At 43.2% G+C, this 26,500-nt stretch overlaps 2 protein-coding genes across 14 annotated transcripts in view; one reads left to right on the forward strand and one right to left on the reverse strand.

Moving 5' to 3' along the window:
* The window catches only part of clockb (clock circadian regulator b), a 70,845-nt gene extending 65,093 nt beyond the window's left edge, over positions 1 to 5,752 (forward strand). For 8 of the 10 annotated variants that reach the window (XM_084319135.1, XM_084319139.1, XM_084319140.1 and 5 more), the window contains 2 exons: positions 1,765 to 1,896; positions 2,143 to 5,752. In XM_084319135.1, coding sequence (XP_084175261.1) covers positions 1,765 to 1,896; positions 2,143 to 2,415 — 405 coding nt within the window. In that variant the 3' untranslated portion in view covers positions 2,416 to 5,752. The remainder of the gene's footprint in view (positions 1 to 1,764; positions 1,897 to 2,142) is intronic. The other 2 variants (XM_084319137.1, XM_084319136.1) reach the window with 1 other exon arrangement.
* A 394-nt stretch (positions 5,753 to 6,146) lies between these two features.
* The window catches only part of kitb (KIT proto-oncogene, receptor tyrosine kinase b), a 50,609-nt gene continuing 30,255 nt past the window's right edge, over positions 6,147 to 26,500 (reverse strand). For 2 of the 4 annotated variants that reach the window (XM_084319134.1, XM_084319132.1), the window contains exons 14-21: positions 24,652 to 24,796; positions 23,704 to 23,768; positions 22,120 to 22,211; positions 19,837 to 19,959; positions 14,986 to 15,097; positions 8,692 to 8,791; positions 8,424 to 8,529; positions 6,147 to 8,227 (exon numbers count right to left, since the gene is read on the reverse strand). In XM_084319134.1, the coding sequence (XP_084175260.1) occupies positions 8,078 to 8,227; positions 8,424 to 8,529; positions 8,692 to 8,791; positions 14,986 to 15,097; positions 19,837 to 19,959; positions 22,120 to 22,211; positions 23,704 to 23,768; positions 24,652 to 24,796 (893 nt within the window). In that variant the 3' untranslated portion in view covers positions 6,147 to 8,077. Of the gene's footprint in view, positions 8,228 to 8,423; positions 8,530 to 8,691; positions 8,792 to 14,985; positions 15,098 to 19,836; positions 19,960 to 22,119; positions 22,212 to 23,703; positions 23,772 to 24,651; positions 24,797 to 26,500 lie in introns of all 4 variants that reach the window. The other 2 variants (XM_084319133.1, XM_084319131.1) reach the window with 1 other exon arrangement.

Here is a 26,500-nt window from a genome sequence, read left to right on the forward strand (position 1 = left end):
AGTTGTTTCAGAGTTAGCCAAAATCAAGGGCGTGTTTATTTACTGAGTAACAAGAATGAATCTGGTGGTGAACAGAACAAACTGGGAAACAGGCATGTGAGGAATGTTTGCTGCTCTGCAGCTTCTCCCGGAAGGTTCCGTTGTGGAATTTGTCCATGACGTCTGAGCCGCTCTGCAGATCCTCCCAGCATATACTCCGGGTGGAGGCGGATAGGGAGAGAGAGAGTCCGAGTTAGCTCAGTGCACAATTGAAAATTGACAGGTGACTGGTGAAGTGAATTGTCCAAACAATAATTCCAAGTGACAGAATCTTCGGTGTGAAACACACAGTGAGCAGTGTCCAGAGTGAAAACAATTAGGTAATCCAAAAGTGAAAATCCAACAGACAAAAAAGGTGGGAACAGTCTGAACGAAAACAGGATCTCTTCAGTGCTTTAACACACACAAAAAACGATAGATCCAAAAAGACTGTATACAAAAACTCACCAGAGCGCAGCGCGTGAAGCGGGCGGATCAAAACAAGGCGACCGCTTCGTAACGGGGAAGCAGGTTCTCCAAACGGAATCTTTCTCGAGAGTCCTGGGAGGCAAAGAACAGGGAAAGCAGCGACGGAAGGAACAGGCAAATGCAGGGAATATTTCAGAACGATCCAACATCAATAATAGGGAGATCAGGGTATTTAAAGCCAAGGGGTGCTTAATGACAAGCTGTGACAGCTGCGGGATGAAATTGATCATTGCTCCAGAAGCGTGTGGTTGGGAGAGCACCAATCAAATGGCATCTACAGGAAGAAGCGTGTGGAGAGGAGAATGCAATTAATTAACTGAAATACCTTAAAGGAACAGAGCGAGTGGGTGGGCAGCGGACAAAACCTCACAGAAACAGTATCAGGGTGAGATGAAGGATAGATGATAGTAATGAAACAGTATAAGGGTGAGATGGAGGATAGATGATAGTAATGAAACAGTATCAGGGTGAGATGGAGGATAGATGATAGTAATGAAACAGTATCAGGGTGAGATGTAGGATAGATGATAGTAATGAAACAGTATCAGGGTGAGATGGAGGATAGATGATAGTAATGAAACAGTATCAGGGTGAGATGGAGGATAGATGATAGTAATGAAACAGTATCAGGGTGAGATGGAGGATAGATGATAGTAATGAAACAGTATCAGGGTGAGATGAAGGATAGATGATAGTAATGAAACAGAGATGAATTGATTGATTGATTGAAAACGTTATTAACAGATTGCAGAATGGGTACAGTACAGTACAGCTCAATACAGCTGCATTATATATTATTATTATTATTATTATTATTATTATTATTATTATTATTATTATTATTATTATTATTATTATTATTATTATTATTATTATTATTATTATTATTATTATTATTATTATTATTATTATTATTATTATTATTATACATACAATTGTTAAGGGGATGCAGACCAGAGAAAGACTTTCGTCTTGTTTACATCAGGGTCCCCCATTTTCAATTCATCATAATATGAAGGATTTAGTAATGAAGGATAGTAATGAAACAGTACCAGGGTGAGATGAAGGAGTGAGTTGGTGTCTCAGCATTAATATAATCTTCATTCTACTGTAATCCACTGCACAGTTGATCTTAGTGGTAAACTGCTTGATAAACCAGGGTCTATACCTATAAAACATTATGGTTATCTTTTTATTTTATTTTACAATCAAACATAGGTATTCATGCCTGGTGAATTAACCGTTCTCTTCACTCAGCAGGGGGGCCAAACCCAGACCCTGACCCTGCAACCAGCACAGACGGCTCAGGCTCCTGACACCCAGAGCCAGACCACTGTAGTTGCACAACCTGGCCAGCAGGGGCAGCAGCAACAGCAGCAGTTCCTACAGGTAACACTAGAGGGTAGTGAGTGTCACAAATTAAAACTCCTCAAGTGTTTAGACATTTCAATGGCAACATTCAAATTCAGAATATTTACCTGGGGCTAGCTTGCAAAGTATTTCTTTGTCTTTAGGGATTCAATGTAAATAAGGAAGTGCAGATTACGGATGTTTTATATATTGGAAGTTGAATATTGTGAGTAACTACTGTTTATTGCCATGTGTTCTCATCTTGTTACACTGTACCGCCACCAGGGCACCCGTCTTCTCCATGGTAACCAGTCCACCCAACTGATCCTGCAGGCAGCTTTCCCACTCCAACAACAGGGCACCTTCACCCAGGCAACGCACCAACAACAACCACAACAACCACAACAACAACAACAACAACCACAACAGCAACAACAGCAAAGGCAGCAACAGCAACAACAGTCTCATCATCAGAGGCACCAGCAACAGCTGAAACCCCAGCCTCCAAAACAGCAGAAAGCCCACAGGACTGACAGTGTCAGCAGCCAACCGCAGTAGGCTATGGGGAAGGAAGCGTCCAATCGGATAGCTTCGTGGGTGGCATTACCAAAACTTAATGGATCATTTCATGGATTTGTGTCCTCCCTTCTTCCATTTGAAAGAAATGAATTATAGGAAAGGGGAAAAGGCTCTGAGCCTGTAAGGAGTCACCACGGCAACAGTATGGATTAGAGCCTCCTCTTCCCTTAGCTACCAGGGCAGCTGTGTGGGAGCTCTGGTCTCCGTGGAAACCCCAACAAAACTCCAGAGAACACCCTATCGCCACGGTAACGAGAGACTCAGAAGGCAAGTCACAGAGGACTGGTCCTGTACAGATGTACTGTATGATAAAAACCTGTAAATATCCAATATAGCCTAATGGGACAGAAATGTAGTATTTTATATGATGCATGGAAAGAATAACTGTTAAGCTTTTATTAGTTGCTTTTGAAAAATGAATTTTTACTTTCTTCTAGGGTTTTCTGGTCAAAGACTGAGTGATACTATGCTAAAGGATATAGTATCTCTCCCAGACCCCAACCCCCCCCTCCCCCCACCACCCCTTTCTCTAATAGTCCAGAATAAGGCTTTAAAGTCATGTCGGTTTGTTTAAAAAAACGGTTGGGCTTGGTTTTTTTTTGAACGTTGAGTTTTAAAACACTGTGTCTCAGAGACAAAAAATAGCTCTTTGTCTATATAACTTTGGAAGTCCAACTCATGTTCGACAGGAAACTAGATTCAGTTTAAAGAAGCGCTTTGCAGAATGATCACTTGTACGTGTGACGGGTTTAGTGATTCCAAGTGCCAATAACAACACTATGGTCAATAGATATTTTTTCCCTTTATTTTTTTTTAACAGACTTAAAAAGCTTATATATTTTCCCGCAAGATATCACCCCTAACAAAGTACATGTGTATATAGTATGGATTATTTTTAAAAGTCAGAGAGCCCTATATGTAACAAACAGTATATCTTTAACCCCCCCTGATATTTTAGCACTTAATGTGGTTGTGTACAGTAAATCACTATCCAGACCTAGTTATTTGTAAGCTGTGTGTGTTTTTGAGGATGCAATCTTTGTGTGCGTGAGCATGAGTACTGTGTGTATGGATGTGTGTGTGTGCGCGTGTGTGTCGCCCCTTGTGTCTTACCGTAATTGACTTAGTAAGGAGGATTTGGAGTTTGCTGGATGGTACTCGTATTCTCAGGAATGTGGACAGATAGACTTGCTTCTGCCTCAGTCTGGAACGAGACCAGGAAGGATTGGACAGTGATGGTTACAGTGACTACAGGAGTTTGACGAGCGATGGTCAGGTCGTCTTTATTTTTTTTGTCTCATTGGAAAGTGAAAAACCAAAACTTTGTCTGGCCAATTCTCTTTAGTAGGTGGGGAAAAAACGGTCTTGGTACAAGAAATTTACCATTGACCACCATTGACTTCCATTCACTTTCACTTGTGAATATGGTCAATGGAGAGAAGTCTTCCGAAGATTTGACCCAGATGTGAATCAACTGATGGGAACAGTTAACCTACATTTCCAGTAGATGTTTCAAGGTCTCTCCTCTATCGTCAGTGACCTCACTGAACTGTCCTTCGTGACCTCCTTTCAGGCCTCAAGGCGCCCTCATGCAGTTCAGTTCTCACTCAGATCTCAGTCAGCAGTCGAAAAGTTACCGCGGGTGGGGCCCTGGTCCATGTTTAATTCCACTTCTTGAGTTAAAATGGAACCGTGCTCAAGCCAGGTACTACAGTTGTAAGCCATATCAAACTGAATAGCCTTGGATTGGAGGAAGTGTAATGGTTTGGAAAAGGAGCTATGAGAATGTGTTGTCTTGTGTCAGAGAGTGTAGTAAAGAGTAGATTCTGTGTGTGTGTGTGTGTGTGTGTGTGTGTGTGTGTGTGTGTGTGTGTGTGTGTGTGTGTGTGTGTGTGAGCGTGCACGTGTGCTTGTCTCAGATGTGTGTTTAGTGTTTCTCCTTCTTGATTCTACTTCTTGTATCACTTGGGGGTCATTATTGGTTGCCCCTGGCGATAGCCAATCAGTTCTTGCGTTGCAGTAAAAGAAAATAATTGTAATATTCAAGAAACTTCCTCTCTGGTTGGGCTGAGTGTTCTCTGAACCCAGGTGCGGGACAGCTCAACTTGAATACACGTTTTTGTGTGTGAGAGAGCGCATTTGTATGTATGTTATGAATCACTGTTTATTTTCATATGGACAAGGATGTACGACTGGAGACGAATGGATGCTTTAGCGATGCAGAGCAGAAGTCATCCATTAGAGGCAAACGGAGACTAGAAAAACTAAATGGACGCTGTCTTGCTAAACGGACACGGGTAGGAATGTGTCACTCGGTTTAGAAGAACCCATCTCACCCCTCAGACCAGGCTGCAGTAGCACTGGGAATCCACTAGGGTACATCTTCAGTGGCTCATCTATGTCACATTAAAAGCCTGTAGTGTGACGTTGGAGGATTAAGATGAAGACTGTTCTCTGGTGCCTCGGTTCAATTTGAATTGAAATTAATTGCATCAAAGGGTGTTTGAACGATTGAGGAATGCAATTTGATCCAGGTCGGTCAGCCATCCCACGACAAATTCAGATCCTCTTGAGTCTATAGTTTGTGTTGAAGGCGTTTCCCTTAAGGGCAACGTTGAAATGTTATTAATAGTATAAGTGTCACTGATACCCAGCCCAAAGAATGTAAAGGTGTTTTTTAAAGAGACTAATGGATGTTGTAACTGTTGATTATAGAAAAGAAAACTTTTAAAAAGCTTTTGTGATGAAGGAAAGGAAGGGGTTTCAATGAGAAACCAGGTTTCTCCGGGTCAAGGATCCACTCATAGAATCTAGAAGTCAGTCTTATCCCCACGGCTTCCCTGCTGCAGGACCGCTCTTTAGGAACCTGTGAATGTTTTCACTAGTACTACTAAAACCGGTTATGTTCACACTTTAGAACACGTTCTAAAGACTCTCTGATTCAGGGGGGAACACGTTATTAAGAAACAGTTTGAAAACGGGGTGTAGGGTATTTGGAAAGGAATGCCATTGACAATGGCAGTGAGGCAAAATCACCCCCCCCCCCATATAGATCACCTATTTACTACACACCTTGGTTGTTATAAACCTAGTTCTAGTATAATACTGTACACGTACACCGGGTTAACAGCAGCAGTCTTCAGTGTGAAATGGTGCTATGCTACATGTACTGTATGTCTGTATATCCCTTCTGAACTGTGCTCCTCTATCCACCCCAAAGTCAAATGTAATATGAATATTTTGAAGCAAATTGTTGCTATTATTATAATCCCCCCTCTCTTGTCCCTCTCCTCTTGGTAAATTTGAAAATAAAACCAATTGCAACTATTATACATTACATTATGTTCTTCTGCGTTTCTCTTCATTTTTGGGGTTTCTCTATACAGGTATGTATACCTTAAAGCTGCAATAGGCAACTTCCTTTTTGCAGAGGAACGCGATGATGGACGAACACCATTTGGCAGAAAAAAATATTTGGCCAATTGTGTTGAAAAGTAAATATTTTTTATTATAATCTTTCTTTAATTCAGCTTAAAGCTGCTGGTGCTTTTGGGAGTCTGGAAAGGACCTTTGTCGTGCAGCCTTAAAAAATGATTTGATAGTCAGGTAAACTCACTCTTGCTAATTTCTCCGAAGTTGCCTATTGCTACTTTAATGTGGGATATACACTCAAGACATGAACCACACTAGTTGTACCGCTTTACCGTTGCAGGTTTGTTCTTTATTACAAGTCAACCAACTGTATCAAAACTGCATAAACCTCAAAATCATTAACAGTGTATCTAGCTGGAGCTCTATTACACGTACAGACCCCATGATGTCTGTCCTCCCAGCATGTCTCCCAACCAAAACCAAATGCACTCAACATTACTGAACAATCCTAAAGGCACAGCCATAGTATATATTTACATTTGCATACATTCTATACATAAACCAACAAGTAGAAAGAGCACACGTCATGAACAGCCATAAAAGCCTTTCTCAAAATCTCAAAACATTAACAGACATACAAATTCTTCCAAAACTAAACCTACAGCAATGCACCAGCGTACTCTCATTAGCGTATTTTGTTAAGTCACAGTATTCAATGGTAAAACATTTGAATATTTGTTTCTTATGGCTTCACTTGTGAATCACCGCTATCATTATCAACAGTAGGCTATGCCGCTGTCCTGTGTCTCTGACATACCCTGTTATTTTAAAAGAAGAGAGACACCCAATGATCTGAGTGATTTGTAGATAAAATAGGCAGCTTAACATCATAATTTACTGCAGCTCTTTTAGAGATAATCGTTAAATCATTTCAGGTGTACCATATTAAATGTGATATGGAATTCTGATGACTGAACATTCTAATGATGGCTAAAGTCAAAGTGTATTTGTCACATACACATTATACACGTACAATGGCAGTGAAATACTTGTGGAATAATCTAGAATTCTCGAATTTCAAGATAATAAGATAAAATAAACCGTACACCTGAAAGGGATAACGACGACATAATAATACAACTTATCATTTTCCGTTGCATAGTTTTTCTTTCTCTGCTGTTCCATTCCATGACAAACAGCCCTTTATGTCCACTGCCCCTGCAGTCTGGAACCTCTTGCAGACAGATGTATAGCTAGATGAGCTGATTCTCATTGTAGTGAAGGGTTTGGAGGCAGATTCAATTGGAACTTGTAATTGCTTCCCCTAGCTAGATTGCATTTAAGATAAGAGATAACATAAGATATTCCTTTATTGATCCCCTTGTGGAAATCCAGGATTTCCACTTGTCTGTCTTTTTAGGCATATGATTCTGTGAGTTGCTACTGCATGTTTAGCTATATTTGTTTTTAATGTTTGCTTGTATGTTGTTTGCAACACTGTATTGCTGCTATCCTGGCCAGGGCTCCCTCCAAAAAGAGATCTTGTAATCTCAACGAGGACTCCTGAGGACCTGGTTAAATAAAGGTTTAATAATAATTGAATAATTCCACAATTCAACATCACCTCCCAACGTCAGGGATCAGTCTCTGTTTAACCCAATGCAATGGAAACACTGAGACTCTGTCTCTCCTGCCTGCTCCTGGATACGATAAGATATTCCTCTATTGATCCCCTTGGGGACATTGGGGATGTGCTCTGATGGGGGTTGTTGTTACAGTAGGTCTGATGGCAGATGGTGATGGATGGTTAGTGCAGGAAGCAGCTCCATATACAGTAAGACAACATGTACCTGAAATACCTGCAGTAGCAGACAGATCAATGCACTGATGGAGACGAGATAAAGGCTGTGTGTGTGTGTGTATGTGTATATGAGGGTTAGTTAGTAATAGTTAGTAGTTGTGTATTGTTAGCTATTTTAGTTTACAAAGGTACAGAACAATCCAGGAGGTAGGGGTTTGTGTTCAATAGAGTTTTGTGTTAATGTTTTTGTCTAAATTCACGCGCGTGTGTGTGTGTGTGTAGAGAAAGAAGGTTAGTGTGTTGTTGTCTTATTCGTTTGTATAGTAAAGGTAGAAAATTGAATATTCAAACCAGGGAGGTAGGGACTGTGTATTATAGCATGTTCTGTCGTTACGTAGATGTGTGTCCGTCTCAGTAAGTGCATCGAGTGTGTGTGTGTGTGTGTGTGTGTGTGTGTGTGTGTGTGTGTCAGACAGTGTCATAGTCCATGAAGACATCATTGGTGCTTAGCAGTAGAGGCTGCGTGGGGGCAGTGGTGCTGCAGACTGAGCTCAGCCTGCGAGACGGCGCCCTCTGCTGCTCTGGAGGAACTGGAGCATTGCTGAGGTTCAGGTACACCTGAAGAACAGAACATGTGAACTATATAACTGTTCTTATTTCTATTCCTATCATTGTTGATATATTATGATATGATATTATAAATTATGATGATATGATATATGATATGATATTATATATTATGATATGATGTGTTATGATATGATACTGTATTGATACAACTGGATGTTTGAAAGTGCAAACATTCTCTACGTACATGCTTGGTGTTCTCTGACAGCAGCAGTTCAGCCTTCTCTACCAGCTTCCTGAAGGACGGTCTCTTCACAGGGTCCTCGCTCCAGCAACACAGCATCATATCATACCTGCACACAGACCAGGGTGAGTTACTGAAGACACACAGACACTTTATACCTTTATACGTATACCTGCTCCACCAGTAGTGACAATCTTGCCGTACGAATGTAGGATAGATGCAATATGGGGGGTACACACACACACAGACACACACACACACACACACTCACATCTCGGTGGGAGCAAACTCGGGTCTGCTCATCCTGTGGCCCTGCTGAATCATCCTGTAGAATGCTGAGCCCACCTGCACGCCAGGGTATGGGCTCTTACCTAAACACACACACACACACACACACACATACACACACACACACACACACACACACACACACACACACACACACACACACACACACACACACACACACACACACACACACACACACACACACACACACACACACACACACACACACACACACACACACACACACACACAATTGTCATATATTAAATGTTCCTGACTTTGAAAATGTACAGAATGATATTCCTGTGATCGTGCTTTTTTTTTTAATAGATTGTCTTGATTCAAAGTTGTCTGAACCGTCCCTTATACATCTTGGTTTCCTAAACTATGGGTTGTGACCCGAAATGAGTAACAATTACATTTAAATTGAGTGATATAGGTATATTCATATATATATATATAGTAGTATAGGTATAGTAGATAGTAGTATAAACATATTATTAGCAAAGTACTGTACATAATAATAAAATACACCACATGACAAGAGTGGAAGTATTTTTATTTAACTTTTTAGTTTGGTTTATTTGGGTCATTTTCAACTTATACAACACACGTGTAAATAATTTTTATAAAATATATATATTGTATAATTATACTTGTAGTTGTATTATCTGCGAGACATCACCACCACGCAACAAGTCAAAATGCTCGCTATCTCCACTGTCTGTGTGTATACTCTACTTTGGTAAAATCACATTCAGCATGCCCTCAGCAGGGTATATCTGCGGCTCTGCAGATATCCCCTACTCCCTCAGCTAGCCCCTTTCGTGACTGCGATGCAAGCCAAGAGCTCGAATACGCATCGAATCAATGTTATAAGACATTGATATCAGGTCCTCAGGAGCTATCTGTAGCTACTGCTAGCCGGCTAGATAACGTTAAGACAACGCCTCAGTGAACTATTTAGTTTAATGGGACATTTCGTTTTGAACAGTGAGCTAACGTGAGCTAACGTGAGCTAATGTGAGCTACCGAGCTAACGGAGGTATCATGCACTACTAGACTATTGCTGGAGCATTTGTTGATATCAGGAGCTATCAGTAGCTAGCCGGCTAGATACCGTTAGACAATGCCTCATGTATTAAACTAAAAGTGAATAGTTGACTGGGTCATTAGCTAACGTTAGCTCACAGAGGTTGCATGCACTAGAGCAGACTATTGCCGGAGCCTCTTGTTGACACGGGTGCGGGAAGTGCAGGGGAGGAGGATATATTTATACTGAATATCGGCCGATACCGATCGCTGGCCGATCGATCGGGGCATCCCTAAAAATAATTCAATACAATTGTAAAGTAGCAGGATGCGCTGGAGCTGCAGCAAAGCATGGCTACTCCATCACTTGCATCACTGGAACTTGGGTGGCAGTGGGCTGTCAACGAATATTCTATATTCGAATTTATAATCGAATTGTTAAAAAAAACATACATTCGATTGTAAAAATGTATATTCGAATTGTGTGAATTGTGTTTTTTTTGTGGTCCATTTTTTTTAACAAATTTTTACACAATACAGTAATAACAACAATAAACAGGACTTCACAGGACATATTAACAACAACAACAACAACAATAACGAAAACGGAAATAACAAACAATAAAGCTAATTCTTTTTTTAATTATTATTAAAAAAAAATAAACGAATTTTCTCCATCCAACACGACTTTGGGCTGTCCTTTCTGCCTCCCCCCAGCTAGTTCCTTGTCTCTTGAGCTCCGCCTCAGTGTCCCGCCTCCAGGTGTTCTTAGGCCGCCCTCTCTTCCGCTTTCCCTGGGGATTCCAAGTCAGGGCCTGGCGTGTAGTACTGGTAGCCGGTTTCCTCAAAGTGTGGCCTATCCATCTCCACTTTCGTCTCAGGATCTGCTTATCCACTGGTTCCTGTCTTCCTTTCAGCCATAGTTCCTCATTCTTGATTTTGTTTGGCCACCGGATCCCAAAGATGCGCTTCAGACAGCTGTTTATAAAGGTCTGTATCTTCTGCAATGTTCTTTTCGTCATTCTCCAAGTCTCTGAACCGTAGAGAAGGATGGATTTTACATTTGAATTGAAGAGCCGCACTTTGGTTGTCATGGCGATGTCCTTGGAAGACCAGATGTTCTTCAGAATGATGAAGGCTGCTCTGGCTTTGCCTACTCTGTCTGTGACGTCGCCGTCTGTGCCGCCCTTCTTATCCAAGATGCTGCCTAGGTAAGTGAAGGAGTTGACTTCCTGTATGGATTCATCACCTAATGTGACTGTGTTTTTGGTAGAGGTGTTGATCATCATTAGGTTGGTTTTCTTCCTGTTTATTCTCAACCCAGTCTCAAGGGATGTAGTTGCCAGCTTGGTTGTCTTGTCCTCCATCTGGTTGTAGTTGTGTGACAGGAGAGCCAGGTCATTAGCAAAGTCGAGGTCATCCAGTTGTATCCATAGGGTCCACTGTATGCCGTTTTTCTTTCCTTTTGTGGTGGTCTTCATAATCCAGTCTATGACTAGGAGGAAGAGAAAGGGCGATAGGAGGCATCCCTGATGCACACCGGTCTTGACCTCAAAACTCTCTGACAGTTGGCCTGCATGTAAAACTTTGCATGATGTTCCTTGATAGGTGTTTTGAATCAGAGTGATGATTTTCTCTGGCATACCATAATGCCTCAGCAGTTTCCACAGAGTCTCTCTATCCACGCTGTCAAAGGCTTTTTCATAGTCTATGAAGTTTATGTATAATGGAGAGTTCCATTCGATGGATTGCTCTATAATGATGCGCAGTGTGGCGATCTGGTCCGTACAAGATCTGTTGCTCCGGAAGCCTGCCTGCTGGTCTCGAAGCATGGGATCCACTGCAACACTCATTCTGTCCAGTATAATTCTGTTGAGAACTTTTCGCGGTACTGATAGAAGCATTATTCCTCTGTAGTTGTTGCAGTTTGTGAGATCTCCCTTTTTTGGTAGCTTGATGATGATTCCATCTTTCCATTCTTCTGGAATCTTTTCTTCCTCCCAGATCTTGGTGAAGAGGCTATGAAGCATATCTACCGCAGTCTTCAAGTCGGCCTGGATGGCTTCTGCTGGTATTTCATCTGGTCCTGCAGATTTTCCGTCCTTCGTTGAGATAATAGATTTTTTTTATCTCTGCTTTGCTGGGTTTATCACAGTTTATTGGAAGTGTTCTCTCCGCTGGTGTAATGTCCGCTGGCTCTGTCGGGCTAGTTGGTTCAGTAGTTCTTTGAAATGTTCAGCCCATCTTCTCTGCTGCTCCTCTGTTGTTGTAAGTGGGTTTCCCTGTTTGTCTTTTACCGGTTTGTCCGTATGTTGGGAACTTGCCTGCTAACTTCCTAGTGATCATATAGAGGTATTTCATGTTGCCTTGCCCTGCCGCTGTTTCTGCTAGTTTGGCTAGGTTGTCTATGAGATCTCTTTTATCCTTCTTAATGCTACTAAGACTACTGCAATTCGATTCTCACCTGCCTCAATAAATCATCCATAGACCGCCTCCAGTTCATCCAAAATACTGCTGCAAGACTGCTAACCAGATCAAGCAGAAGGTGTCACATCACTCCAGTTCTAGCCTCCTTGCACTGGCTTTCCTATACATCTTAGAATTAATTTCAAGGTCCTGGTGCTCACTTTTAGAGCTTTGCATGGCCAGGCACCAGAATATTTAACCGACCTGCTGGAACCATATGTGCCCAGCAGGACCCTGAGGACAGCTGACCAGGATCTGTTGGTCATTCCGTGCACCAGGTTGATCACCAAAGGTGACAGAGCCTTTCAATCTGTAGCGCCTAGACTCTGGAATGCTCTTCCTCGTGGTCTAAGAGCTGCAGCGTCTGTTGACATTTAAAAGAATCTGCTAAAAACATTACTGTTTAAACAGGCCTTTGGGTAATGTTTGAGCTTCTCCTCCAGGTATAAAATATGTATCTTTTTTTTCTTTTTTTTATGCGTTGTGTTTTTGTTCTGTCTCTTATCACTTGAATGGTTCTTGCTTTTTATTTTTATATTTTATATTTTATTTCTGCTGTATGTAAAGCACTTTGTGAGTTCTCTCTGTGAAAAGTGCTATATAAATAAACTTTACTTACTTACTTACTTACTTACTTACTTACTTACTTACTTACTTACTTACTTACTTACTTACTTACTTACTTACTTACTTACTTACTTACTTACTTACTTACTTACTTACTTACTTACTTACTTACTTACTTACTTACTTACTTACTTACTTACTTACTTACTTACTTACTTACTCTTCACCTCTGTATTGGCTTGGGTGTATTCTTCCTGTGCCTTTGCTTTTGCTGATCTTGTTTTGCTTGTGTTCAGTTTCTCTTTCCTCTCCTTTCTTTCTTTCAGTTTCTGGACTGTTTCCATTGAGACCCATTCCTTGTGTTTTGTCTTCTTCTTTCCCAATATTTCTTTGCAAGTGTCCAGCCACAACGTCTTTATGTGCTGCCATTGAGTTTCTATGTCCGCATCTGTGTCTTCATCCTGTTCCTGTAGTTGCTGGTACCTGTTGGTAAGGCTGATCTGGAATCTACTGTGTATTTCTTTGTTCCTAAGAAGTCCGACGTCATATCTGGTTCTTGCACCGGTGGTTGTGGCGTACTTCTTCAGACGTAGTTTTATGATCGTCAGCACGAGATGATGGTCTGATGCCACGTCTGCCCCTCTCTTGACTCGTACATCTTGCCATGACCTCCTGAACTTTCTGTTGATGCATATGTGGTCTATTCCGTAGCTTGATCTGGAGATCTCCATGTGGCCTTGTGGATACGTTTGTGGGGGAAGATGCTGCCTCCTATTACCAGTTGGTTGAGGGAGCACAGGTCTGCAAACATTTCTCCATTTTCATTCATCTGCCCCAATCCATGTACGCCCATGATGTCTTCGTAGCCCGTGTTGTTGGCTCCTATCTTGGCGTTGAAATCACCCATGAGGATGGTGATATCTTTTTCTCTCCGTCTGTCCAGTACAGCCTGCAGTTGTTCATAGAAATTGGCTTTCTTCTCGTCTTCTGTGTCGTTTGTCGGCGTGTAGCCAAGTGGTGAACTTAGCGGTGATGATTTGTGGGTTCACCGGTTCCCAACCAATGAGAGAGCGCTGTGCCTCCGGAGCCAGCATCAGGGCCACCCCTTCCGTGTGTGGGGTGCCTTCTTCTGTATGACCGGAGTAGAGCACCATCTCCCCAGATGCCAATCTCAGTTGCCCTGCTTGTAGCCACCTTGTCTCACACAAGCCCAGGAGAGAGATGTTGTAGTTCCTCATCTCCTGTGCTACCTGGACTGTCTTCCCTGGTTCGTACATCGTCCTGATGTTCCATGTGGCAATTCTGGTGGTTTTCCTGGGGGTTAAGAGGGGAGTCGGCCTTACAGCTTCCTTTCGGCTTTCACTGCACGGCGTCATGCGCCTCCTGTGTGGGAGCCCTTCTTTTCCCAGGTCGAGTTGGTTTTGAATTATCGTAGATGCTTTAGTAACGTGCTTTTTTTCCAGGTAGGGTTGTTGGTCCTACGCAAACCCATTTAACCTCTGGGGTGAGGTTGGTCCAATTTGTGTCACCTCTACACTTTGACCTGTCCAGCATGTGCAACAATAGATATTCGAATATCATCGAATATCATCCTTTTTTTAGAAGGAATATTCAAATGTCCCCCACTGGCCAGTTGTAGGGAGGATAGAAGCCTTGCATGTCCCCTCCGATACATGTGGAGGCAGCCTGTCACATCTTTTCACCTGCCAGCGCGGACTCTCATTTGGCGAGGAGTAACGTGTAGGAGGCTCACACTGCCCCCGCCATTTTCCTGACTTTGCTGGCAGGCGCCCCAACCGACCTGTAGGAGTCGCTGTTCACAACGACCAGACTACCACCCTTCGACTTCCCTCCCGCTAACTCTGCCAATTGAGTTAGTATGATAGCCGGCCCAAGCCGGAGGCAACACAGACAGCCGGATTCGAACCCGGTGTCTCTTGCGTTGTTGGCGAGCGCAATATCCGCTGCGCCACCCAGCCGCCCTGACAGCCCTGCAGTATTTAAAAGAGTCTCTGAACTGACTTCAGATCCCGGGCTAAAAAGAACAACGACACACAGTGTGTGATAAATGCGAAGAATTCTCGCATAGATTGAACAAAGTGCCATGCCTGTGAGCCACCACTAGGGGCAGATAAGCTCAAAACGCCTGGCTTTAAAGGATACAACCTCAGTACACACATTTAATTAAGAGAGTTCCAAACAGGATGTTTACCTAGAGAGAAGATTTCCCAGAGGAGGATGCCGTAGGACCAGACGTCACTCTCGAAGGTGTAGACACAGTCAAAGATACTCTCTGGAGACATCCACTTCACAGGCACCCGTGCCTGGAGGGAGAGGAGGAAGGAACACATGAACTCTAGATGACTGGGTTATTATAACACATGAACACTAGATGACTGGGTTATTATAACACATGAACACTAGAGGACTGCGTTATAACACATGACACTAGAGGACTGGGTTATAACACATGGACACTAGATGACTGGGTTATTATAACACATGAACACTAGAGCAGGGGTTCCCAAACTTTTCAGGCCAGGACCCAGAAAATAAGGCGTCAGAGAGCCGCGGCCCAATGCACATCGTCAGGCTTTTTTTTTTTTTTTTTTTGCCAGGCGACGATTTTTTAAGCCAAATATCACTTCAATCCTATTAAGTTAGTTCAAGTTAGTTATTCATTTATATGTGCTATTTATGAGAGGGCTAACTTGTTGCAAAATAATAATGATAATAATAATAGCCTCATTAAAATACTATTGTTGCTTCGGTTATTTTCAGCGTTTTATGTGCATAATCTGTTATTTAGTTTGAAATGTTCGTTGAAATAAGTAGATTTTTCGTTTTTGTTTATTTATTAAGTTAATATAAAACCATATAGTCACATTTTAGAATACAATAGAATAGAATTTTAGAATACAACTAGAAACACTGTCCTGGCCTGCTTCTAAGTTCAGTGGCCTGACAAAAAAAAAAAAAAAAAAAAAATCATCCCGCGGCCCACACCCGTGGCTGCTCGCGGCCCACCTTTGGGTCACGACCCCGACTTTGGGAACCACTGCTCTAACTAACCACCACATCCTCTAACTAAAGTCCTCTAACTAACCACCACGTCCTCTAACTAAAGTCCTCTAACTAACCACCACGTCCTCTAACTAAAGTCCTCTAACTAACCACCACGTCCTCTAACTAAAGTCCTCTAACTAACCACCACGTCCTCTAACTAAAGTCCTCTAACTAACCACCACGTCCTCTAACTAAAGTCCCCTAACTAACCACCACATCCTCTAACTAAAGTCCTCTAACTAAAGTCCTCTAACTAACCACCACATCCTCTAACTAAAGTCCTCTAACTAAAGTCCCCTAACTAACCACCACATCCTCTAATTAAAATCCTCTAACTTCACCTCTCTATAGGGTCTCATGGTCCAGAGGAAGGGGAGGGGCTTCACCTCTCTATAGGGTCACATGGTCCAGAGGAAGGGGAGGGACGTGTCCTCTCTATAGGGTCACATGGTGGTCAAGAGGAAGGGGAGGGACGTGTCCTCTCTATAGGGTCACATGGTGGTCCAGAGGAAGGGGAGGGACGTGTCCTCTCTATAGGGTCACATGGTGGTCCAGAGCAGGGGTTCCCAAACTTTTCAGGCCGGGACCCAGAAAATAAGGCGTCAGAGAGCCGCGGCCCAATGCACATCGTCAGGCTTTTTTTTTTCTTTTTTTTTGCCAGGCAACCGATTTATTAAGCCAAATATCACTTCAATCCTATTAAGTTAGTTCAAGTTAGTTATTCATTTATATGTGCTATTTATGAGAGGGCTAACTTGTTGCAAAATAATAATGATAATAATAATAGCCTCATTAAAATACTATTGTTGCTTCGGTTGTTTTCAGCGTTTTATGTGCATAATCTGTTATTTAGTTTGAAATGTTCGTTGAAATAAGTAGATTTTTCGTTTTTGTTTATTTATTAAGTTAATATAAAACCATATAGTCACATTTTAGAATACAATAGAATATAATTTTAGAATACAACTAGAAACACTGTCCTGGCCTGCTTCTAAGTTCAGTGGCCTGACAAAAAAAAATTAAATCAACTCGCCCACCTTTGGGTCGCGACCCCGACTTTGGGAACCACTGCACTAGAGGACTGGGTTATAACACATGAACACTAGAGGACTGGGTTATAACACATGAACACTAGAGGACTGGGTTATAACACTGGGTTATAACACATGAACACTAGAGGACTGGGTTATAACACTGGGTTATAACACATGAACACTAGAGGACTAGTTTATAACACATGAACACTAGAGGACTAGGTTATAACACATGAACACTAGAGGACTGGGTTATAACACATGAACACTAGAGGACTAGTTTATAACACATGAACACTAGAGGACTAGGTTATAACACATGAACACTAGAGGACTGGGTCATAACACATGAACACTAGAGGACTGGGTTATAACACATGAACACTAGAGGACTGGGTTATAACACTGGGTTATAACACATGAACACTAGAGGACTAGGTTATAACACATGAACACTAGAGGACTGGGTTATAACACATGAACACTAGAGGACTGGGTTATAACACATGAACACTAGAGGACTAGTTATAACACATGAACACTAGAGGACTAGTTATAACACATGAACACTAGAGGACTGGGTTATAACACATGAACACTAGAGGACTAGGTTATAACACATGAACACTAGAGGACTGGGTTATAACACATGAACACTAGAGGACTGGGTTATAACACATGAACACTAGAGGACTAGTTATAACACATGAACACTAGAGGACTGGGTTATAACACATGAACACTAGAGGACTGGGTTATAACACATGAACACTAGAGGACTGGGTTATAACACATGAACACTAGAGGACTGGGTTATAACACATGGACACTAGAGGACTAGTTATAACACATGAACACTAGAGGACTGGGTTATAACACATGAACACTAGAGGACTGGGTTATAACACATGAACACTAGAGGACTAGGTTATAACACATGAACACTAGAGGACTGGGTCATAACATATGAACACTAGAGGACTGGGTTATAACACATGAACACTAGAGGACTGGGTTATAACACATGAACACTAGAGGACTGGGTCATAACATATGAACACTAGAGGACTGGGTTATAACACATGAACACTAGAGGACTAGTTATAACACATGAACACTAGAGGACTAGTTATAACACATGAACACTAGAGGACTGGGTTATAACACATGAACACTAGAGGACTAGGTTATAACACATGAACACTAGAGGACTGGGTTATAACACATGAACACTAGAGGACTGGGTTATAACACATGAACACTAGAGGACTGGGTTATAACACATGGACACTAGAGGACTGGGTTATAACACATGAACACTAGAGGACTGGGTTATAACACATGAACACTAGAGGACTGGGTCATAACATATGAACACTAGAGGACTGGGTTATAACACATGAACACTAGAGGACTAGTTATAACACATGAACACTAGAGGACTAGTTATAACACATGAACACTAGAGGACTGGGTTATAACACATGAACACTAGAGGACTAGGTTATAACACATGAACACTAGAGGACTGGGTTATAACACATGAACACTAGAGGACTGGGTTATTATAACACATGAACACTAGAGGACTAGTTATAACACATGAACACTAGAGGACTAGTTATAACACATGAACACTAGAGGACTGGGTTATAACACATGAACACTAGAGGACTAGGTTATAACACATGAACACTAGAGGACTGGGTTATAACACATGAACACTAGAGGACTGGGTTATAACACATGAACACTAGAGGACTAGGTTATAACACATGAACACTAGAGGACTGGGTTATAACACATGAACACTAGAGGACTGGGTTATAACACATGGACACTAGAGGACTGGGTTATAACACATGAACACTAGAGGACTGGGTTATAACACATGGACACTAGAGGACTAGTTATAACACATGAACAATAGAGGACTGGGTTATAACACATGAACACTAGAGGACTGGGTTATAACACATGAACACTAGAGGACTGGGTTATAACACATGAACACTAGATGACTGGGTTATAACACATGGACACTAGAGGACTAGTTATAACACATGAACACTAGAGGACTGGGTTATAACACATGAACACTAGAGGACTGGGTTATAACACATGAACACTAGAGGACTAGGTTATAACACATGAACACTAGAGGACTGGGTTATAACACATGAACACTAGAGGACTGGGTCATAACATATGAACACTAGAGGACTGGGTTATAACACATGAACACTAGAGGACTGGGTTATAACACATGAACACTAGAGGACTGGGTCATAACATATGAACACTAGAGGACTGGGTTATAACACATGAACACTAGAGGACTAGGTTATAACACATGAACACTAGAGGACTGGGTTATAACACATGAACACTAGAGGACTGGGTTATAACACATGAACACTAGAGGACTGGGTTATAACACATGAACACTAGAGGACTGGGTTATAACACATGAACACTAGAGGACTGGGTTATAACACATGAACACTAGAGGACTGGGTTATTATAACACAGGGTTATAACACATGAATACTAGAGGACTGGGTCACAACACACCGCTGGGATGCCTGCTGTCCGTGATGCCCACAGAGGAATTTGATCTGTATGGGTTTCAGTGGAGTCATGTGTCTAGACTCTGTTTTACAGTTACAGCCGTAGCTCCGAACCCCACGCACCCCACGTCATCGGAGCCTGGCACACTGTATGTCCTGCAGCCCGCCGTCAAGCACATCCGATCCCCAAGGTCTAGGAGTCACAGTGTTTTGACAAAAGGAAGCCAAGTGAGGCGTGCATGTGACCTACAGTTACCCCTGTTGTTTCCTCTGTTCCCTCTACATCTTGATTTACAGTAAGAGGGAGGGATAGAAAGAGAGAGCGAGAGAGCGAGAGAGAGAGAGAGAGAGAGAGAGAGAGAGAGAGAGAGAGAGAGAGAGAGAGAGACTCACATTTCCCCTGAGTACGTAGTTGGCGTCTGTGGTGATGTCTCGAGCCAGTCCAAAGTCACAGATCTTAGCCACCCTGCCTTGAGTTAGCAGAATGTTCCTGGCTGCCAGGTCCCTGTGGATACACTGCACGCACACACACACACACACACACACACACACACACACACACACACACACACACACACACACACACACACACACACACACACACACACACACACACACACACACACACACCAAGATTGTGTTCAGACTGCAGGCAAATCAGATCATTAACACTTTGAATGCCATCCACGAGTTTTCACGTGTTTATCCCCCGCGGGTTGAATGCCCACTCACGAGAATATTCGTTTGTTCTCTCTCTTTTTTTTTTTTAGCGATCTGAAATCATATTTCATCAACCGAGTCTACCGTTGGAAATTCAGCTACCTCAGGCGCTCAGATGTGAAAAAAGCGCCCCCTATCGTCTCCCAGATGGTAATTCACCCTTTTGGATTGAACTCAATGAAAATGAATGAGAAAAAAAAACCTGCACTCCACATTTTACTTCTCACTCATGCAACCGGCGTCTACCAGCTTCATGCTGGACTCTCAGAGCAGTGGGGAATATGTGTTTTACAGTATACACGGTCGATCAATAAAAGGATCGATTTTTTCGAATGGCGATCAGGAATTGGAATAATCCATTTGGATACCATCTGATCTCAGGTAAGGAATCTATGTTACCAGTCTAAGGATAATCAGACCCGTTTTCACGGATTATAAGCTTTTATGTGATTATGTGATAGGCTGTTTGACTGTGCGCGCCGTCAGGAAATAGGAGAAGCGATTTTCAGCGCGCGCCACGAGCGTGCATGCGTACACATAATACTATCGATAATATAGCGTTTATTTGAAGACGATTCATAAATAGGCCGAACAATGACAACGTTCTAGAATATTCCAGTAAAAGGCGATTATCATGGAAACCTCTTTTTTCTCCGTGAAAACAAGGGGTTTTCTAAATGCTATGAAACGGAAATGAACCGATAAAAAAACAATCTGCTTCGACAATGTTGACTGGAAATAGGTCATTGATAATGCAACGGGCAGATTAGACACATAGCCATAATTTAAAACATAGATTAGGCGATATTAACGTTAACATGTAATGAGGCTCTTTAAGAAAATTGTGTTGTCTATTTTATCTACTTGTTGTATCTATTTTATCTTCTTAACTCTTTCTTTGTGATTTATTGTATTCTTCTTGGGACCATGTTGGAAACAAGTCGACAGACTTTCACATGTTATCCTTGTACCCCTTGTTTTTTATACTATTGTATAAATTGTATGTACTAAATAAAAATCAAATCATCAAATCAACATTGGAGTGGATGTGGGCATTCAAGGGGGTAAAAAGGAAAACACGGCCGGCTCTGAAAGTGTTAAGACAGACTGTCCGCACTATTATTTGCAAATGATCAGATGGGATTTGTGTGTCCAAGCATCACCAGCCTATCAACACGGGTTGCTGTGGCAACGACGTGGGCATCAGTAACTACGTACGCTGGTGACACGGCTTTCCAACTCGGAAGCATTCATTCCAGCTTTGCCTCCCCCAGGTGGTGCCAGGAGACTGGTGCTCTCTGTATTGCCCTCCATGTCCCTACAGCTCTGCTGCTCAGCCGCTCTGATGTGTGTTGTTGCTAAAGACACTAACTTTGAAATCTGATTGGAATCACAAATGCCAGAAATGTTTGCTGTCCAGACATTCTAAAAATCAATCTGGATACAATCTGCCAAAAATGGATTTGGGCTGGCAGTCTGAACAAGGCCAAAGTAACCTAAATGTACGGTATATTGACTGTATAAGCACTTCCTGTAAAATGAATGAGTTGCATCATCCACACACGCTCAGTTTGCACACACACACACACACACACACACACACACACACACACACACACACACACACACACACACACACGCACACGCACACACACGCACACGCACACACACACGCAGACACACACACACACACATACATACATACACACACACACACACACACACACACACACACACACACACATACATACACACACACACACACACACACATGTAGATACATACACACACACACACACACACGTACATACATACATACACACACACACACACATGTACATACACACACATACATACATACACACACACACACACACACACACACACACATGCATGTAGACAGACACACACACACACATGCATGTACACACACACACAAACGCACACACGCCTTACGTTCTTGGAGGTGATGTACTCCATGCCTTTGGCCACCTGGTAGGAAAAACTGAGCAGATCCTCTGTATCCAAAGACAGTTCATCAATATCATCTAGAGGAGGGGAGAGTGAGAGGGGAGGGGGAGAGTGAGAGGGGAGGGGAAGATGGGAGGGGAGGGGGAGAGTGAGAGGGGAGGGGGAGAGTGAGAGGGGAGGGGAAGATGGGAGGGGAGGGGGAGAGTGAGAGGGGAGAGTGAGAGGGGAGGGGGAGAGTGAGAGGGTAGGGGAAGATGGGAGGGGAGGGGGAGAGTGAGAGGGGAGAGTGAGAGGGTAGGGGGAGAGTGAGAAAGGGAGGCGAGAGTGAGAGGGGAGGGGAGAGTGAGAGGGTAGGGGAAGATGGGAGGGGAGGGGAAGATGGGAGGGGAGGGGGAGAGTGAGAGGGGAGAGTGAGAGGGTAGGGGGAGAGTGAGAAAGGGAGGGGAGAGTGAGATGGGAGGGGAGGGGGAGAGGGAAGGGGGAGAGTGAGATGAGATGGGAGAGTGAGAGGGGGGAGGGGAGAGTGAGAGGGGAGGGGGAGAGTGAGAAGGGAGGGGGAGCGTGAGAGGGGAGGGAGAGAGGGGAGGGGAGGGGGAGAGTGAGAGGGGAGGGGGAGAGTGAGATGGGAGGGGGAGAGTGAGAGGGGAGGGGGAGAGTGAGATGGGAGGGGGAGAGTGAGATGGGAGGGGGAGAGTGAGAGGGGAGGGGAGAGTGAGAGGGAAGGGGGAGAGTGAGAGGGGAGGGGAGAGTGAGATGTGAGGGGGAGAGTGAGAAGGGAGGGGGAGAGTGAGATGGGAGGGGGAGAGTGAGAGGGGAGGGGAGAGTGAGAGGGGAGGGGGAGAGGGAGGGGGAGAGTGAGAGGGCACGGCGAGGGAAGGAGATAAAGGGTGAGAGACAGAGAGGGAGGAAGGGAGAGAGAGGGTGAAAGAGAGAAAGTGGGATGGATAGAGAGTGAGAGGGATAGGGGAGAGAGAAAAAAAGAGACAGGATGTGAGAGAAAGACAGAATGAGACACACACACAAATAGCCATTTTCTAATGAAAACTGTGTCCAGTTTAGTGGCTAAGCTAGCCTAAGCCAATAGTAGTTAGCCTAAACCAATAGTCTAGTTAGCCTAAGCCAATAGTCTAGTTAGCCTAAGCCCATAGTATAGTTAGCCTAATTGCCCTCTGAATTTGCTACAGTATCAAAGGTGAATAGCAGACATGGATTTGAAAGAGACTAGGCTACTTAACAAGCTTTTAGTCTAGGCTTGGCTACCTAACCTAGCCTAAAAGATTGCAGAGTAGTGTGTTTCAGCTCAATGTCGGCTCTTTGCCCGATACAAGCTAACTGATGGCATATTGAACATGATGCTAAACTCATTGCACCCAATCTGTAATGTTATGCCTACAAAAAGAGCACAACATGAATGTCAGCACTCACATCTCCATCAAATAAAGTTACACAATAGTCTGGTTTATTGGATGAAGTATAGTATATTCTTACAAGATAAGAATATAGTTGAACTGTGGTCTTTTAAAATGCATGATGGTAGGTAGGCCTAAATGTACTGTGAGCGACACCTACCTGACTGGGAAGACCTGTCTTTCTCTGAAGGACGCATGGCGATGTAACCGGTACCATTCCCCTCTCTGCTGCAAGGACGGACACACACGCACACACACACACACACACACACACACACACACACACACACACACACACACACACACACACACACACACACACACACACACACACACACACACACACACACACACACACACACACACACACACACACACACACACACACACACACACACACACACACACACACACACACACACACACACACACACGCACACACACACACCAGTGTTATAGTACTCGAGTCCTGGACTGATTTTCAGGACTCGTGACTCGACTTGGACTTGAGCACTGATGACTCCGACTTGGACTTGGACTCGAGCATTGACTGCATTCGGACTCAGAAGGTGCAGACGAGGACTCGGACTTGTTAATTGATAAATACAGTTATTTATTTGTAATTTGTTTTGTAATAGGCCCTAATCATTTGGCATAAGATGTTGATGGCTAGTGCGTTTGTTTGGCTATTGTGTCACACAAAGTAAAGAAACTCCCTTTGAAATGGTGACCGCTGTGTCGTTTATGTTTAATGTAGACCTTTTTTTATTTGGATGTCAGCTCTTTGACTGCCAGAGTGGAGTGGACTCAACCTTGATGACTTGGACTCGGACTTGGACTCGGACTCGAACACTGGGGACTCGAGACTCGACTCTGACTCGAGATTTAGTGACTCGACTACAACACTGACACACACACACACACACACACACACACACACACACACACACACACACACACACACACACACACACACACACACACACACACACACACACACACACACACACACACACACACACACACACACACACACACACACACACACACACACACACACACACACACACACACACACACACACACACACACACACACACACACTCACCTGGCTGGCTCGGTCTGGTTAGGGTTCAGGACGTTGCGGTAGTAGCCATCACCAATCTGGGAGCTGAAATAGGACTCTCTCTTTCTGCGCAGGAAGTTGAGCAGGTCGCCGTAGCAACAGTACTCTGTGATCACCAACGTCGGGCCTGACAGGAAACAGACATTTGAAAAAAGTAATATTTAAACTATATGACTAATAGAAACAAAGAGGGAGAACCCCAGACATGGAACAGTGTGAAACAGACCAACCAGGTCTCCCCACATGGAGCGGTAAATTAGTCAGTTGTCCCACGGCAAAGTTTCCATTACCACTACTGTAAACAGAATCCATAATGATGTTGCAAAAGAGCGGCATCAATTTACCCTATTCACACAGTGGCCATTTTGCTCTTACACCATTCTCAGGTTGGGAAGAGATACCAACCTGAACATGACATAAGAGCAAAATGTCCGACGTGTGAATATGGTCATTGCCACTTACTCTTATTGACAACAACAAACGCTGTGTTGAAATTCCCTTTCTAAATAGCTGCAATTATGACAATATTTTGTTTTAGTAATTTTGAAATTAATTGATGATCATCATAAACATATAAGCCCTGTCTTTTAAATATTACTACAGCCATTGCAATAGCTAATAAAATGGCTATAGTTGTCCTGAGCAGCACCCAGGTGTGAATGGAACTCAGCGAAACTACCCTGGATAAATAAAGGTAAAAAAATAAGATGTTCTCAATTTTCCACAATCAATGAGCAAGCGCAAGGACGTTCTCTGCTGTGTGTAACGGTACCGTCCTCTGCTAGGAGAGTTGACCGTTTGAGTGGGGCATCTGTAAACCAATCAAACATTGCCCATTGGGTCAATAAAATCCTGCTTGCTAGACTAACACATGTATGCATGTAGCTGTATGGGAAGAAGGTCTGGCTAGCAAGGTGAGACTACTGTAAGGGTCCACCTGTCCTAGGACCCTCCCCTCCTTTCCGTCCTCCTCAACAGCCCCCACCTTTGCACATACTTTTCCATGGACTTCCTCCACCTGCTGGACAATTCTCGACATTGCACCTTGTACATTTATGTCTGCTCAAACTATCTGTCTTTCTGAGTGTTCTCACCATCCTGCTGTCTATCCCTGTGTACCTCTTGCTAGGGCTGTCGCGGTATGACATTTTCCCACCGCGGTTGTGTGTGTGGCTAATCACCGCGGGATGCGGTGGTACCGCACTTCTATATAAAAAATTAAAAAAATTCACTTTATTTTTTCTTTTTATATATATACCTGTATATATTTTTTTTATTATTAAGACATGAGAGTTTACCCGCGATCGTGATTAGACAACAATTCTAAGGTCGTAGGAGTCCCGAAACTATTTTAACACTTTGCCGCCCGACCACGTATAAATACGAGTTTCGAATCCATGCGTTGTGGACAGAATCACGTATAAAGCCGTGGCAAGTTGTTATTGCTTTTATTCCATTTTAATAACCGGGTCAAGGTCGCGGAGCGGCACTGCATATATTCCATAGTCTGTGAAATCGAGGATGTGCAATACCGGCCAGATCCTCTTAGGGGCGCCATCGCTCCACTGCAATGTGCCCTGTGGGCGAATGGATGACTTTATTTTTCTCCTTTCAATGGAGATTTTCAGTACCCGGATTCTGAATCAGCATCTTGTACCGTGGATTACGTTTCGAATCGCAGATTTCACCATGGAATAAGGGGATTTATCATCAGCCAATGGACATATCGATCTACCAGATGCCGATCGATAACGGGGAAATGCTCGGGGGTATCTCACCGGCTCATGGTAAGATCTTTTTCACATAAATTACAGCCGGATCAGAGCTTGCT

The sequence above is a fragment of the Notolepis coatsorum genome, assembly GCF_963971535.1.
Source record: "Notolepis coatsorum genome assembly, chromosome: 7".
Classification (NCBI taxonomy): Eukaryota; Metazoa; Chordata; class Actinopteri; order Aulopiformes; family Paralepididae; genus Notolepis; species Notolepis coatsorum.